Source organism: Leuciscus leuciscus (genome assembly GCF_965113295.1).
Source record: "Leuciscus leuciscus genome assembly, chromosome: 23".
Classification (NCBI taxonomy): Eukaryota; Metazoa; Chordata; class Actinopteri; order Cypriniformes; family Leuciscidae; genus Leuciscus; species Leuciscus leuciscus.
The window spans coordinates 8,905,135-8,921,870 of record NC_138747.1 but is presented as its reverse complement, the minus strand read 5'-3'; the positions used below and the strand labels follow the sequence as shown (position 1 = coordinate 8,921,870).

The 16,736-nt window shown below is 37.4% G+C and overlaps 1 protein-coding gene across 1 annotated transcript in view; it reads left to right on the top strand.

Moving 5' to 3' along the window:
• The window catches only part of sipa1l2 (signal-induced proliferation-associated 1 like 2), a 63,207-nt gene that overhangs the window by 23,846 nt on the left and 22,625 nt on the right, over positions 1-16,736 (top strand). The window contains exons 2-7 of the mRNA XM_082155418.1: positions 7,080-8,804; positions 8,949-9,076; positions 9,955-10,143; positions 13,728-13,902; positions 14,225-14,328; positions 15,795-15,952. Coding sequence (XP_082011544.1) covers positions 7,433-8,804; positions 8,949-9,076; positions 9,955-10,143; positions 13,728-13,902; positions 14,225-14,328; positions 15,795-15,952 — 2,126 coding nt within the window. The 5' untranslated portion in view covers positions 7,080-7,432. The remainder of the gene's footprint in view (positions 1-7,079; positions 8,805-8,948; positions 9,077-9,954; positions 10,144-13,727; positions 13,903-14,224; positions 14,329-15,794; positions 15,953-16,736) is intronic.

The following is a 16,736-nucleotide window of genomic DNA, read 5'->3' as shown; positions in this document are numbered from 1 at the left end:
ATTCCATTTGGTGCCACTAGTGCAATACACATTTAATTTGATTGTCTAGTACTTAAAGTGGAAACTGCGTCATTGTGACGAATATCCGAGTGAAACGGCTTCTCGGATGAGTAAAAAATGCAGAGCGGGACTTAATTTTGTTAATGTTAATGTAGTCAATGTTTATGTTTTTTTTATTAAAGATTGCAAAAAAAAATTTATATGCACCGATAAATAATTTATAATTAACACAGAAATATTACATAAAAGCATGCAATGCATCTTTAAATTTGCTGATGGTTTAATTAACTTTTACCGACGCAGCAAAATGTTCTTCAAACGGTTGCTGTAAGAAAACGCTTTATGCAAGCAGCCCTGTAGCATAGTTGAGAAAGTGTCCTTGGTTGCGTTATGAATTGCTGACACATTTAGCTAGAAGCGTTTGTGTTTGCTTGCTTTCATAGAGTATGTTTATGACCTGACTGAGTGAGAAAAATGAGATTTGGAGGAGGAGGTGGGCATCCCTCATGTTTAACTCCAAGTGGCTGCGAGGCGAAATATCTCAATGATAATGCCTGCCTGTCTCCTCCACTTCAGTCCCAGCTGCGAATGAGGAAATATCTGTCAAACAAAGGCGATTCCAGCTGTTATTGATAAGATCGACCGTGTGTACATGAAATAGTGTTCACAGATTGTCATTAACGGGACTTTATCTCTTATTGGGCCGGATGCCATAAACTCCATCACAGACAGTCATGTCTAGTCTAGCAGATGCTGACTGGCTGTCTGCGTCTGCGCATGTCTGACTCATTTGAACAGCTGATACACGTTATCCAGGTCAGTCAAAGCCAAAAGCTGAGTCTGAAGTCATAAAAGCGGGTGAAAAAAAAAGTGTTTCCTCGCACTTTGACTTATCAAGGGCCTTTTCTCAAATTGGTGAAGAAGCAGTCAAGCTGTGAGCTTTTAGCATGAAATTATGGGTCTACCTCCTTGGAAAAGTTCCGGCAGTGAAAATGACAAGATCTTGACATGTTCTGGCACACAAGCCTGCATTCCTGTGTAAAACATGCCAACTAGAGGTAATTTTGCTTGGGAAAATACTTAGGAAGTAGTTATATCTGGGTTGTATCATACTGTAAATGAAGGAAATGTGGGTTATTGTGTTTAAGCCAGATCACTGACCTAGTTCTAAACCACAGCCCTTTCTCACGGACCGTTCCCTGCCTGTTTGCTCACTGTTGGAGGGCCATGTTTGTTTGGTAAACACCTGGAAATTATATTAACCCAAATGGTAAAGGTCAATGGCTGTATTCCCTTCAGAAAGCCCCCTCAGTGCACCCCCTGGGGTCCAACCTTTCAACTCGTGCCCAGACTGCCTATGAGGGTGCGAGACCTGCCTTTTGTTTGTTTATTGTTCTCTCATTGGATCTGTTCCTTTTCCTCTCTTTCCCAACATTCACATCCTCATAGTTTGCGGTAGAGTTAGCCTTCAGTTTTTTATTAGCTATGTTTCCATCTAAAGTTGCGAATATAAATGATGTGCAAAATGGTAGTATCGCATAAAACATTTGTGAATACCGTTTCCACCCATTGAGCCGAAGAAAACAAAATCATAATTTCCTGATAAACTGGTGCTACATATCAATAAGAAAAATGGATGTTGTTTTACCGAGCCACTTTGACGACAGTGACGTTCAGGCATTTCAGAATGACCAAAACAGCATTTCTGATGCTTTGCAACAAGATTGGTCTGCTGGTTAGTCCAGTTATGCCGTCCCATCGTGCAAAGTCACATTACTTTTTTGATTAATTTGATAAATGTATTCAGTACTTGTGTTTCCATTGTAGTTTTTTGCGCATGATTTCTTATCGGATACATTTTTTATCCGACTCAATTGAGCTCATATGTTTTTTATGCACACTTATAGAATTTATGCGCATTTTGGCATTTCCATCCAGCGTTTTTATTTTATTTTTATGTGATATCCCAAAATGCACATAAAAATAGGTGGATGGAAACATAGCTATTGTAAAGGGGACATTCTGGTTTTGGTTAAATGAGAAATGACATGTCAATGTCTGAATATACAGTAAAATGGCAGATAAATCAGCCAAGCACTAAAGTACTTGGGATGTTAACTTTCTTTTTATATTTTATTTTATTTGTAATAAAATACTATGTATTTATAATCAAAGCAAATTGATTATTTTGTTTTGATTGATCGATATTACTAGCCATCTTTCTGTTTGCCAAGCCAGGTCCACTACAAAAGAATGAACTAATTTTATTTTTAGCAATGTACTTGTACATTTGCTGGACAGAAATATATGCATGTGTATGTGAAGTTAATAGTATTTTGTATTTATAATAATAATAATTATTATTATTTTTCTCAATAATTTTTCTTTTAAAAAAGAAACTTGGCAACGAGTTGTAATGTAAATCTGTCATGTAACTCATAAACGCTTTCATCAATCTATCTATGTTTGTCTTATGGATTTTAGATGCTAGTGAACTCTGTGCTGAAATGTCCGTGTGAAACAGTCTTGTGGGTTTTCCTGCATGCCGTCGCTTGGAATAAATCCAGAAGTGTTCATGGCATGCGAGGCATTAGGGCACACCGGCTCCTGGCTCTTGTTATAGTGCCTGTAGCTCTGGAATGCATAAGCGCCAAAGAGACTCCATCCTTACTCCTAACAAGGAAAGGGAAACGAGAACACAAGACCTCCCAGCAGCGTCTCAGGAATTAGAAATGTAGGTGAGCTCAGGGCTGAAGCGCTTTGACAGCATCTGACAGGGTGTGCCCATGTAGGGTGTTCACTGGGGCTGATGTCAAACCTTTCTGGTTCTACTAGGCGTCTGATGCGCACCCCAGTTACCCTGTCGAAACTGCTGGGCTCAATTTACTCAATACTTCTGTCAAAGTCATCCTTTTGTTTTTTCAATAAAACCCAGGAGCAAACAAAAGTGGACAGGACAGGAAGCAATAATCAATTAGGTGTAACCTTGTAGCATTGATTTGGACTGAGTTAACAGCATGGAGAGAAATTATTCAGTATTTTTATCTGAAAAGTAAGTAATTACCAAAATGTATTTAAAAGTATGTCTATTTTAAATGTATTATTAAAATAGAAATAACAACATTTGAGTCAAAAGTTGATTTGATTTTGTTTTTTAAATTAAAGTGAATGAGACTTTCTGATTATTTAATATATTTACCTTATTTGATTTAATGAGTTTGTGCAGAACTTTAATGTTCCTGTTATCTTGCATGATTTGAGATCCATCTTTTTTTACTTCTGGTCCGTTTCACAGATTTAGTGCAGAAAAACTAAAACATTTCTTCATATTTCTTTATCCATCTAAAATCCTTGAACTTTATTTGGAGGTTTAAATTAGATTTTGAATTCCAGATTTTCGGCATGGACTTTCTGACCTTTCTCTATTTCGGTTGGACAGACGGGGACTGTCTGTGAGTGAGCTGACCTCCTTTCCAGCATTGTTTTGATCTGTTTCGCAGCACATTTCAAAGACCATGTCTCAGAGAAGACTGCTGTGCCTGTCAATCATCCAGTAAAGAGTGACGTAGTTTAGCTTAAATTAACATCCGACTAACTAAATCTGTTTTCTGAGAAAACAATCAAAATGTTGTGGATTTATCAAACAAAACAGTGTCCATGTAAGCTGCTTATTCTGATTCTTCTTGATTCATGCTCGTCAGGAAGTGGACATTTCCCCCAAAAAAACCTTTAGTTCAAATATTCTCTCATATCTTCTGCCCCTATCAAACCCTGGGCAGACAGGGACTCCTTTTAACTTCTGTGGCTGTTGGAAATGATAGACAGGCCAATGTAGTCACAGTCCCCGCTATAGATCCAGCTGTCTAAATAGATTGGGTCAGTGTGTCTTTGCGGTGGGCGATGATAGTGATGATGAGCTCTGTTGTTTGGGCGGCACGGTGCATGTGAGCAAGCGTTTGAAAGCAGGGGACCGGCTCATAATGGTAATCAATGACCTGTACAGGGCCTGCAGCTGGACGGAGGGCGTCGGAGAGGACAGGATTGGCCATTTGCCTGACTCTGAAGCCCAGCGGGAGGTGGTGGGAGGGAGCCTTTCAGATGTGCAATTTGTTGTCCTCTCAAGCCTTTGCTATTGTGCTTGATGTGCTATATCTCTTTCTTTTCTTGTTTTGGATAAGGCTGATTTATTGGGATCAAATGTGGTGATGCCTCTAAAGACAGTGAACACATTTTTCCATTAATTTTAACGTAAACGGTCCCAAAACAGATATTTGTTGTATCCCAGGGATCACAGTGATGTCTTGGAGGACAAACAGACCTCCTTCTGACATATGAATTTTTAAAATCACTGAGGATTGACAGTCAGAAATGAATAATTAATTTGAGTTACTTTTGATGTTCTTTGAATGATTAAGATGTGAGTTTAGACATACTAGACTTATGTGTTACTGAATACAGCTATAAGGTGGTGGTGTAGATATTAGATGATGACACTCCTGAAGTTCTAAACATTTGTTTTTCTTGTGAACCTCATCAGAAACATCCTGATCATATTTTACCCCAAAATCAAAATAAGATTGTATTTTGATTTGCATAGTGGAAACTAGGCCAATTTTAGGACCATTTAAAATGACATTATTTTCTTGACTATTATTAATGAAAATTAATCATATTTTCCTCCCACATTTTGTAGAGTAGGAAAAATTCTCATTTCAGTTATGTATTTGTTTTATTATTATTATTTTATTATTATTATTAGTAGTAGTAGTAGTAGTAGTATTACTATTAAATAATAACAAATAATATCATGATATTTAAAGTAAAATTTTTGAAATGTTCTTTAAAACTAAAATAATACTTTTTTCACATTACAGCAGTGACAATGGTAAAAAAAAAATACATTATGGTAATGATAACTGACGGTATGTCAGTTATGTCACTATGCAAAAAAATCTTGTTCTCTGAAATGCTACTAAAAATTGTCTTTATGCGTTTAAAAAAATTAGCAAAATATAATTTCTTATTTATTACTTTGTTTTTTTGGGTGGAAAAATAATTCTAGACCATTCTTGGCAGTTTTCGTGAGATTCACCCTATCATTTGCCAGGTTATCAAGGCTTTTTGTTGTTTTGTGAAAGAGAGCCTCCTTACAGGTTGCTTTTTCCTCCTTTTAATATTTAACAGCATTCTTTAATAATGAAACAGCTCGTCATTTGTGCACTTTTTTTTTTTTCTCTCTCTTTTTTTTTCTGAAGCCCAATGCTAAGTTTAGCCTGACCAGCTCTCTCTGTTCACGCCATGTTCAATTTAACCCGAAGTTCAGTGCTGCTGAGAATGTTTCTGATCATGGAATTTTGCATTTTAAATGTTTGATTACACCCACATTTTAAAAGCAATAATACCCTTGCATCTCCTCTGGGGATGAACATGCGTTTGTCTAAATGTCAATAGCGTATCTTTTGATGAATGTTTAACAAAGATTTCCACCTTTGCTAGACGTCAACTGAAAAGGAAAGTAATTTCAGAGGAGGAGCAGGATATTATTTTATGATTAAAGATTTATAAAACAATTGTTTTCTTTGGAATAACATGCACCCATGACTTGTGCACAATAGAACACATGTATAAAGTATATAAAGTCAATTTTGTTTTCATGTTGACATTAAATCACAGCTCTGAATCCAATGAATTTCCAGACTCTAGACGGATGCCGTTTGAAAAAGAAAAACGTCAATGTGGTTCACAGCTGGTGTCGCAATGACACAAAGATGTGTTTATTTCAAAGGGAGGGTTAAAAGTATTGGGGTCAGTTTCTATGTTAGAGACAGACAGGACTGTGCTTCCAAAACACATTATTAATAAACGGTAGTTTAATCAGCTTGCCTTTCGAAGGATTATTTTTAGGTTGGCGAATTTCACTGCACGTCCGTGGCGGTGTCTGTCAGTAATGTAATTTTATACTCCCTTCCGCTCTCACTAGTACTTTATTTTTGGATGATATGATATTGGAAAGCTCTTTCACTGAAAGGCAGTCTCAGTCAGTTCACTGCACTAAGCCAGTAATTCTCAACGTTTTTTTTTTTTTTTTTGGCTGCAAGACCCAGATTTTATATTGGATATCAAGTGATTAAAATCAAACGGAAATGTTCTTAAAATAAAATATTTAAATGTTTTGAAATTAACATGAAGTTCTTCTAAGCTAAGCTAAGTGCTAGGCTAAGTGACAAGTGCAATTGACAGATTTAAGTGACAAAGTTTAATTTAATTTCTGGATAGAGTTGTACGACCTTTAATGTTTAAAAGTGTTTTCTCCTCTTTCAAAAGTTCATATTTATTTTTTAGTCCTAGCAAAGTATGATTTATGATGAATTGCATTTTATTAATAACAATTAGCATAGTTTATTTTCCATTTAAGAACCACTGAACTCAATGGGAGATCTTTGATTTGAAAATGAATTTGAAAAATAATTTATGGTAGAGGATAACATATTGATAAATAATTTTAATAATTTGTCATTTTCATAGTACATTTTTAGGCAATTAATTCTGAATACACCAGCTTGCATTTTGTTTTGTATTTGTGAAAAAGGACATAAAAAAGATGGCCATCTGTCAAGTACTTTCAAATGCAAAATAGGTAAATGAAACAATTTTAATTTTTTTCCCAAAGGTTTGTTAACACCTCTTGAAATAATAACGAATATCATTATGACTTAATGCTGTAGAGAAAGTGGTTTGAATCTGTTCTGCAGTTTATCACAGGTAGTAGCGTACATAGATCAGTAATGCTTTTTTATTTAGATGTTTATCTCTAATTAGTCTCTAAGGTCAAAAAGTGGTACATTTGTTATATGAATGGCATGCATTCAGGTGAAAAAGAAATGTGCTTTCTGAATAGACATTCAAACCCTTATTAAATTAATTGGCCTTTTTGCTGATGCTTTGTTCATTTGAGGATTTTGAGTGCTTTGCATTCTTTCAAGGTCACATTGGTATCTCTACCTCCCAAATGGATTCTCTAATGATCTCTCTCTCTCTCTCTCTCTCTCTCTCTCTCTCTCTCTCTCGTTCCTTTCCAGAGCATCAGAGAGATCCCACCTGGCTTTGTTAAGCTTAGATGCTTGTGAAATGACCGTATCTTCTGCTTGCCCTCCCGTGGAGTGAGCAGTTGTCCTTGACAGTGAAACTGAGATAAAGAGATTCATTCTCCTCCTATGGATTACAGACCAATAGGTCTGAACACCCTGACGTGGGTCAGTCATCATTCACAGACTTCTCCCAGCGCCGTCAAGCTCCTTCGCTATTGCATAAAATGCTGGAGTTGGAATTTCTGTTCTGGACAATTTAACGTCAGGTATGAATATCCCTAACTTTAGGACCAGAGATACAGCAGACGAGGCCGTAGAAGCTTGAGAAGCGACTCACCTCAGAGATGCAGACTGATGATCTTTTTGCCAAAAAGCTTCAAGCCTTGAATGGGAATATGGGACCTCCTGGCCCAAATACACAAGGAACACCAGCAGTGCCCAAGATGGGCATACGCGCAAGAGTGTCAGATTGGCCACAGAAGAAGGATGGCCACGGTCCACCACCCAGGTATGAGAGCCTAATGACATCCTTCCAGAATGGACAACCCAGTCAATCGGCAGAAGATGTGGTCCAACAAAGCCCGGGTTCTCCTCCCAATCCCAGCTTTCTGGAGACAAAATATGGTCTTGATAACCTTCTGAACCACTCTCCTGGTAAAGTTCAACACGCTCTCCAGAAGAGGAGCAACAGTGATGTCACCATCAGTGATATAGGGGCGGAGGACATGGATCAGACAACAATCAACCCCAATACAGGTGCCACTTTGCACAGAGAATATGGAAGCACGTCCTCCATCAATCGCCAGGGTTTGCCCAATGAAGGGTTTTTTGGCAATCTGAAGGGTTTCCAGCCAGAACACTCAGAGCAACCGAGCGCACCACCTCCACATGGCTTTCCGGAGTTTCGTCGGTTTCCGGAGACCGCCGTTTCTCCAAGTCTCCAGACTGCCGCGCAGATTGCACGGGGGGACATTCTCTGCATTCCGAACTACTCGGACTATGTGGATAGTTCGCTCTTCTACAGTCGGGAAAGGGAGAAGTCCTTCCTACAGCGGCAGAAATCTGAAAAGGGCGAGACATCCATATTCCGCAGGCTGAAGACCATGAAAAGCGAGCAGCGGCAACTTGGTGAACATGACGATTGCAGCAGACATGGTCGTCCATTGAGTTTCCAGAGATGCTTCGCCCACTATGATGTCCAGAGCGTGCTTTTTAATATTAGCGAGGCGGTTACTAATCGTGCAAACTTAGCACGTCGGAAGAATATTACCACGGGGGCTTCTGCAGCGTCCCAACACCAAATTGGTGGGGGAATGGACGGTCCTGACCCCTTACCTATTTGTGAGTCCCCTTTGGACAGCTGTGAGGAACTTGGGCAAAAAGCTTGCACCGATCCTGACGAAGGGGATGGGAAGAGCAATGGTTTGGTGCTGACTTGCCCATACTTCCGTAACGAGGTTGGTGGTGAAGGGGAAAGGAAACTGAGTGCCACCAAACCAAACAGTGGATCCCACAACAATGTGGGTGACAATTATACTATTGAGTCTACTTTAAGTTCACACTGCACCAACGCGGGGGTTTCTGTCTTGGAAATGTCCCGTGAGAACTATGCCTCTCGTGAAAATTATGCTGTTCCACGGGATTGCATCAAACGCTACATCATTGAGCACATTGACATGGGTGCTTACTACTATCACAAATTCTTCTTCAATAAAGGTATGTTTTTACAAACTAGACTTTGAATTCATGGGTCTACACAATAGTACTCTATAGTGATTGATGATCTCACTTAGTAACCAAAATAACTGTGTATCTCTCACTGTATAATGTCGACCCCTTCTTATTCTCTTTTCTTGATAGAGCACCAGAACTACTTTGGTGTTGATGAGAACTTGGGTCCGGTGGCAGTTAGCATTCGGAGAGAAAAGCTGGAGGAGGGAAAGGAGGGCCCACAGTATAATTATAGGGTCATCTTCAGGACCAGCGAGGTAGGACGGCACCTATTAAACACTGTTTTACCACATCATTTAACAGACCTCTGTAGATCCATTGGTCTTTGAGCCAGTCAAGTTCAGGGGTTTAAGTTAAGGGAAGGGCATGTCCAAACTTAATAGTATTATTGTTCATATTGTTTTAATTCATTCAAATAGTTTTACATAAGAGCAATAAAATTAACTTAAATAAGCTGAGAATATTTACTGAATGTTTTTAACAGACTATGAGTGGACTTCTCATTCATTTATAATTTATTTCCACCTTCCCATTAAGTACATTTCCCAATGCTTTTACATCATCTCCTCTGAATACAAATCCGAGCTACCTCAATAAAAGCATTGATTGTTTTGGAAATCAGCTCAAGATGGATGATGTCTGTGTTGTACAATTGATTTTTCCATGTATGGTGATATAAATTACCTCACTGTACTACATGAGTCTCACCACTGATGCTATAACAGTCCCAACCAGTAAGGCTTTCAAATGGCAAGAGATCTTTCATATGCGGCCTGCCAGGGGTTTTCCTAAGGGTGACTGGATAGTTTGCTGAATTGGCGGTTGAGCGTACAATGGCCCTCTTGCTAAAAGCCAAAGCGTTACTTCAGCATTCGCCACAGTTAGTTGAACTCAATTATTCATCGAAAAGGTTGGCAGGGCATGTCGCTGGATTCAGCATCATAGACGAGGCACTCTTAAAGAGTGCTTTGCCATTTGAGAGACTAGAATGGTTTATCCATCTGTTCAGTAATAGGATTCGAGCGTGCCGTGTATTTCATTTAATGGATACATTTGCTCAGTTCCGCCAACAATATGAACTATTTCCTTCTTTTCTATGAATATAAACTTCTCTCTTCACTCTGTCCATCTTCAGCTCACCACTTTGAGAGGCTCAATCATGGAGGATGCAGTTCCATCCACGGTAAAGCATGGGACGTCCCGTGGTCTCCCTCTTAAAGAGGTGCTGGAGTACGTAGTTCCCGAGGTCAACATTCAGTGCCTCAGACTGGCCACCAGCTCACCTAAAGTCCCAGAACAACTGCTGAAGCTAGATCAGCAGGGGGTAAGTACAGTGCTAAAATGTCTACAGATAGTTTTACACATAGAAAGTGTGTAGATAATTTATTTGATTTTACCTTTTTAAATTCCATAAATACCATATTAATTAATTTATTAGTTATCATACTAGAAGAACGTCCTTGAGCTAACATAGCATGTAATTACGAGCACTACGAGGACAACGCATTTTACAAGTTTAAATCATGTAATTGCAGTAATTATGTCATGGTGTGACTGTGAACGCACCTACAGTCAAACATGATCTAAAACAGCCACATAAACTAAAAAAACTGATGAAAAGAAACACCAACATAAATTAGAAAGTCTGGGAGGGTCAGACACAGTATTGTGTGTCAGCGTTTTTTAAATGTATATTTAGTATTAAACCACATAGCTTGTAATTAATTAGTTAAGATGTGCTGTGATTTGAAAACTGAACATGGATTTTTATTCTTATTTTACATGTATACACAGACATTTTATGGAACGTTAGGTCATGAATATTTGCCTCAAAAGTCATGGAGAAGTCATGGAAATGTATTGGTAGAAATGTGTATGAACCCTGCTTTATTGTCCAGTCAGCATACAAGACCAGAACTATTATTAACTACTATTATTAACTATTAGTTTATGATGCTCATATTAAAAGAGAGACTGCATAGAATATTTCTTTCTTAATTTATTTATGTTTTATGTTTGTTATGCCATATGACCTTCTTTTTTTTTTCTTTTTTTTATAAGTCGACAGTTTATTAGTATTTTAATTTAGTAAAAGAACTGTAGCAGTTACAGGACCTAAGGTATACTGTTTCCCTTATGCAGAAATTACGATTTTAATTAAAAATGTTGATGTTAAATATAATACTTCCATTAACTAACTTTTTTTGTTAACTACCCAAATGTATGCTTCTTTTATAAGTGCAACAACAAGCATTTCCCACAATACAGACAGGCTGTAAAGTAATCGTACCACCGTTTGGACAGTAAGAGACAGTTTGGCTAACACAAAGTGACAGGAGGGAAGAAACCTTCATTCTCCGTGATGATTCACTGCAAACAATGTACAATGTTGTGAACCGTACATGTCTGCAAGGCCTGTAATTACTAAGACATAATCAAGTGGGGGTTTAAGAAACCATCAGTTATATCCTTCATATGTCCCATTCACTTAGTTTTAATGCATACTGATAAAACCAGAAACAGATGTTTTAAACCTCTGCTGATGATGTGACATCCTTAAAAGCTGTTGTTCATTTGATAACTTAAGCAAGATTGAGCTTGTAAAGTAGTTCCTGTGGGCAAGGTGCCTATCAGGTGCTGCTGATGGCCTTACAGCATTTCCGTTTGAGGGTTCAAATTGCAGGTGTGTCAGGATAAGACAGTGTTTTACTAAAGGAACCTTTTATAAAAACAAAGATCCAATTACTTATTGACAGACCGGGACTTCTTAGACTGAGAGTGGAACAGAGAGATGAGCAGTTTTGTCAGTAAATTGACCGAATGGAATCTGAGAAGCAGTTAAAGTCTTGATCGATATTGCAGCCACACGACGGCTAGAGTGGAAAACCTGTAGAAAACAGTAACCCTGTAGATTCAGAACAATGAATGCATTGAATGAATCAAGCCTGTGGCTTTATTGTGTATCTTATCCTCGACAGTTTTTTAAAATGTGTATGAATTGGTCTTTTGGGCTTGATTGTACTTGTTTTAACTTTTATTGTCAAATAAATCAAATCAAAAATTGAGTGCAGTTAGTTGTCAAAGTGATGATGGTAATTATTTCAAATGGTATTTAGTCATCTCAAATCAATCAATTTCAACGAATACCTTATTGAGGACCTCATTGTAAAATGATGATTCAACTATTGTCCACCCTTCCAGCATTCAGACAGTAGGTTACTAGTTTTCAAGGCAAATTATTCCGAAAAACCAAAGAAAACATCACCATGGCAACCACCTAGCCACACATAACGGGCCACTTGACCCATCTGAGACGCTACCAACTGTGACCAGCAACACTTAGGGTGAAAATGAAAGAAAATCATAGCTTGTCTTATGCTTTCTTGAGTCCAAGTCTTTTTTTTCATCGCACCTCCATACTCTCTCCCAATTCTTCCCCCTCTCTGATAATGGCTTTTTTGGGGGGTCTTGCTATTCCCCTCTAGACTAGACTGTTGGTGGTATTTTTATGGCACAAAAGGCAAAGCAATTGTAAGAATAGCACTAAAATTGCTTTTACCATTTTTAAAAAATTGGTATGGGGTGGGAATTATGTGTGATTTCGGACAATTATCGTAGACCTCTTAAAAATTCCTATGTCATTGTAAACCAGCTTTCTTCATATTGTCCCCAAATTCAGCATTTCCTATTATTTTTATGTTAAGTATCATATTTTTACATTATCTTTTAATAATTGTCCAAATAAATGCTTGTTTGGCTGTCTGAAGCCCAACATCTGGTTCCATTGCCTCTTCCTTTAGTTTCTGGCTGGTATGTGTCTCTCATACATTATGCAAAAGTGGCATCTGAGGCCAGTCTGCATGTCATTATGTATCAGGCTTTTGCATAGATTGATGGCACTTATCATGACTATATCACCACTTGTGGTAGACAATTTATATCACCAGAACCTAATGTGCTTTAAAAGTGTTTTAAATGGTTTCCTGTAGACTACGTTGAAGATTGGATAAATATATATTTTTTTTTTTTACTGTCTCTTGTGAGGTCGCTATTTTATTTATATTTTTTTAGAAGTGCTTTGAAATTGATTGTTATGTAATAAATCTTGCCATGTAATATGTAAGGGACAGTGTTGTTATTTTTAACTGAAAAATATTTTTCGTTAATTGAAATAAAGCAGAAATAAAATAAAAGTATACATATTAAATGTATATTAAATAATAAAAACGTAAACAAATATGAGAAATCTTGGCAACTAATTGAAATAAAATAAGTGGAAGTTGAAGTGCTAACATTATTCAAATTAAAACTGAAATAAAAATAAACTAAAGCTAAACAGAAATATATAAATATATAAATGACGAAAGCACATAACAAAATTACTACAACCTAAACTAAAATTAAAAGGAAAACATCAAATTAAAGCTAATTCAAAATATTAATAAATACTATAATGGTAGATAAATAATACTAAAATTACACTGGTAAAGGGTTAATATACAGTCAGGGCGGTCATTATTGCAGAATAAACGCAGAAAGGATGATCAAGACCCTGACGCCAAGCAGAGTTTTTTTTTAGTGAACAGTTTGAGTTTGAATTATTTTATTATATGTAAATAATGAGACCACAGAATGATGCAATACATGAAAGGACTACAATCTAGAAGATCGGTGTCCCAGAACGAGTAAAATGTACTGTACAGTGTAATGTTCATTTATAAAAAAAATAAAAAATGACCACAGAATGCAGTGATTGGCCAGTATTTCAAAGAGCCATGTAATAGATGTAATTAGGGTTGAGGGAAGGATGTAACAGCTGGTTCAAACTTGAAGGGAGTACAGAAAAACTTGTCAAATATCATTACGATGATTGAAACTGATTGTGTTTTTACTCTTTGAAACTTGTAGCTGAGTTACCAGCACAAAGTGGGCATCCTGTACTGCCAGGCCGGGCAGAGCACAGAGGAGGAGATGTACAATAACGAGAGTGGTAGTCCCGCACTGGATGAGTTCCTGGATTTACTTGGTCAGAGAGTCCGACTGAAGGGGTTCAGCAAGTACAGGGCACAGCTGGACAACAAAAGTGAGTGCTCTTCTCACGATGATATCTTCAAAATGTTTGAATGTTTGATTCGCGTTCACTGCTGTGAATCTTTGACAAGCTGCTTGGCAGCTTCGGGTTCATTTCTGAAATGGGTTTTGAACATTTTACCATATTTGTTCTCAGGCAGTGCAAATAGGGCATTGGACAGTTTCTCATAATCTCTTAGTCTGTGCAGATGAGCCATTTGCAAATTAATATTGAGCTGCAAGAGACTAATTTCGTATTTCATCATGAGTGTATGTGTCTTTTTTAATTTACTGCTTTTATACTCATATGTGTGATATAATCACGTTCTCTGCAGCGGACTCCACTGGCACTCACTCTCTCTACACCACCTATAAAGATTTTGAGCTGATGTTTCACGTCGCTACAATGCTGCCCTACACGCCCAACAACAGGCAACAAGTGAGTCGGACTTTCAGCTATCACATGACCTCAAAAATATTAAGCAGAACTATTGTTTTCAACATTGATAAGAAATGTTTCCTGAGCAGCAAATCAGCATATTAGAATGATTTCTGAAGGATCATTTGTCACTGAAGACTGAAGTAATGATGCTGAATATTCAGCTTTACCATCACAGGAATAAACTACTTTTTACTTTTAAATGGTAGTAAATTATCACAACATTTTCATATAAAATGTAGATATTTATCATGTGCTTTGGTCCCATTATTATTTTATTATTACAAACAAAAAAGCAGATAGTCCAAGATAGAGCAGCCTTCATGCTGATTTATGCACACTTGAATAAGCACCTGGTCAAATGAGATTCAGGTCTGATCACTTACTCGGTCCTGTCTACACAAAACTCTTTCAGCCCTCGTCAGCTCTCTCTTCAAGTGCCTGGTCTTGATCTGTGATCTGTGCATCTACAGACCTCACAGAGCCCAGACCAATTGTCCTGCATCCTGCTAATTGTAAACACTTCAGCGGGCAGGCCACGTTGTCATGGCAACCGTCTGAATGCCCCATCTAAAAAAAAAAAGCTTTTTCAGTTGCACAGTGAGGAGCAAGACATATCAAGGATGATTATTAAGAATGTCATTTTTTTGATGCATTTATTTGGTGGAACAAATTTGAAAAGATTTATTTCCTTCATCCGCTGTACTTTTTAATGGTCGGAACAATCCTAATAGAGTCGTAGATTAATTTACCACCATAACAGCTTTCCGTCAATGATTTCCTGAAATCCCCATGGCTAGACTGAGCTCAGTCGGATAATGAAATTGTGATTTGTGCTTTTTAAAAGAAAGCTGTTTTTACAGAATGATTAGAAAGAGAAGTAAAGGAGCCCTTTTAAAGTGTCTTTATGTGTCTGATTTGTGGGATTTGTGGTTTTCTGTCCATAGGATCATGGTCCAATAGGGATAATCTTAGAAAATAAGCTGGTGAAGATCTCCACAGCTTTGAGTTTTAGTTCAGTACACCTCTGATCCTCTCTCTCTCTCTCTCTCTCTCTCACTCTTACTCTCACTCTCTCTCTCTCACTCTCACTCTCTCTCTCTCTCTCTCTCTCTCTCTCTCTCTCTCCCCCCCCTCTCTCTCTCTCTCTGCTGACAAAGAGATTAGTCCAAGGGATCTACAGTAGACTACAGTTAAACCTTTATATTTACACGTTACCTAAGCTTTCATACAAACAGTTGTTTGTCCAGTATGCATGTTACAATTATGTTTCGTCAAGTACAGTGTCACAGAGCTTGATGTGTTTTCTTTTGTTTTGTTATTTCATTTTATTGAATGAAAATTCATTTTTGACGTTTATTTTTGCTTTCGGTTTCTGATTAGATGTCTGTAACTGTAACTGGTTTATTTATTTTTTAAAAGTGCACTGTGTTGACTTTCTTCTTATTATCTGTTCTCCTATTCAGCTACTGAGGAAGAGGCACATTGGAAATGACATTGTTACCATAATTTTCCAGGAACCAGGAGCTTTTCCATTCACACCCCAAAACATACGCTCTCACTTTCAACATGTCTTCATCATAGTCAAAGTCCACAATCCTTGTACAGAGCATGTGTGTTACAGGTAAGACGTAAAATGTCAATTAATTATCATTTTCAGCCTAGCCTGTTCAATGCATTCTTCTGTTTTCCAATAAGGATGGTGGTTTGGCTTATACATGTGTCTTTGCTGAACTAAATACTGTTTTAAAGTCATGCCTAACTCATCCTGAATAAATCCAATTTTGTAAATTAGAGATTTCATCTTAGTGGGAAAGGGGGTGGAGGCAGATGAAGATGCTTTCCAAACAGCTTGGTGACAGTCAGATTTGACCTCTCAGAACGATAGGGAGGATTAAAGGATAAGATCGAAGGGAATTCAATTTCCAGTCTTATTTACTCAGTGTGTACCTCTTAAGCTTGTTCAGCGTAACATTGCAGAGAGCTGAAGGAGGCTGGAACCTGTCTCTAAGCAAAATTGCCTGTCTCATCTTCTGAGCAGATCTGTGAGAGACTTCTGCGGCATGATTTCAGAATTGATGTCAATGTTGAAGTCAAACGGAAAAACCTCTCTATTTTTTTTTTTCTCACAGGAGCCATGTGCTTCCCGCCTTTGTGCATATGACATATTAATGTTGAATGTGGAAATAATATCTCATATCCTACCTTAATATTATATATAAAAGATTTATATATATATATAAAATAATTGTTTTAATCTATATTATATTATATTATATTTTATATTATATTATAATGTTATTAGATGTTGTTCAAAAGTTTGGGGTCGCAAGGTTCTTTTGTTTTGAAAGAAGTCTCTTGTGATAATTTTTTTTGGATTCTTTGATGCTTAGAACAGCATTTATTTG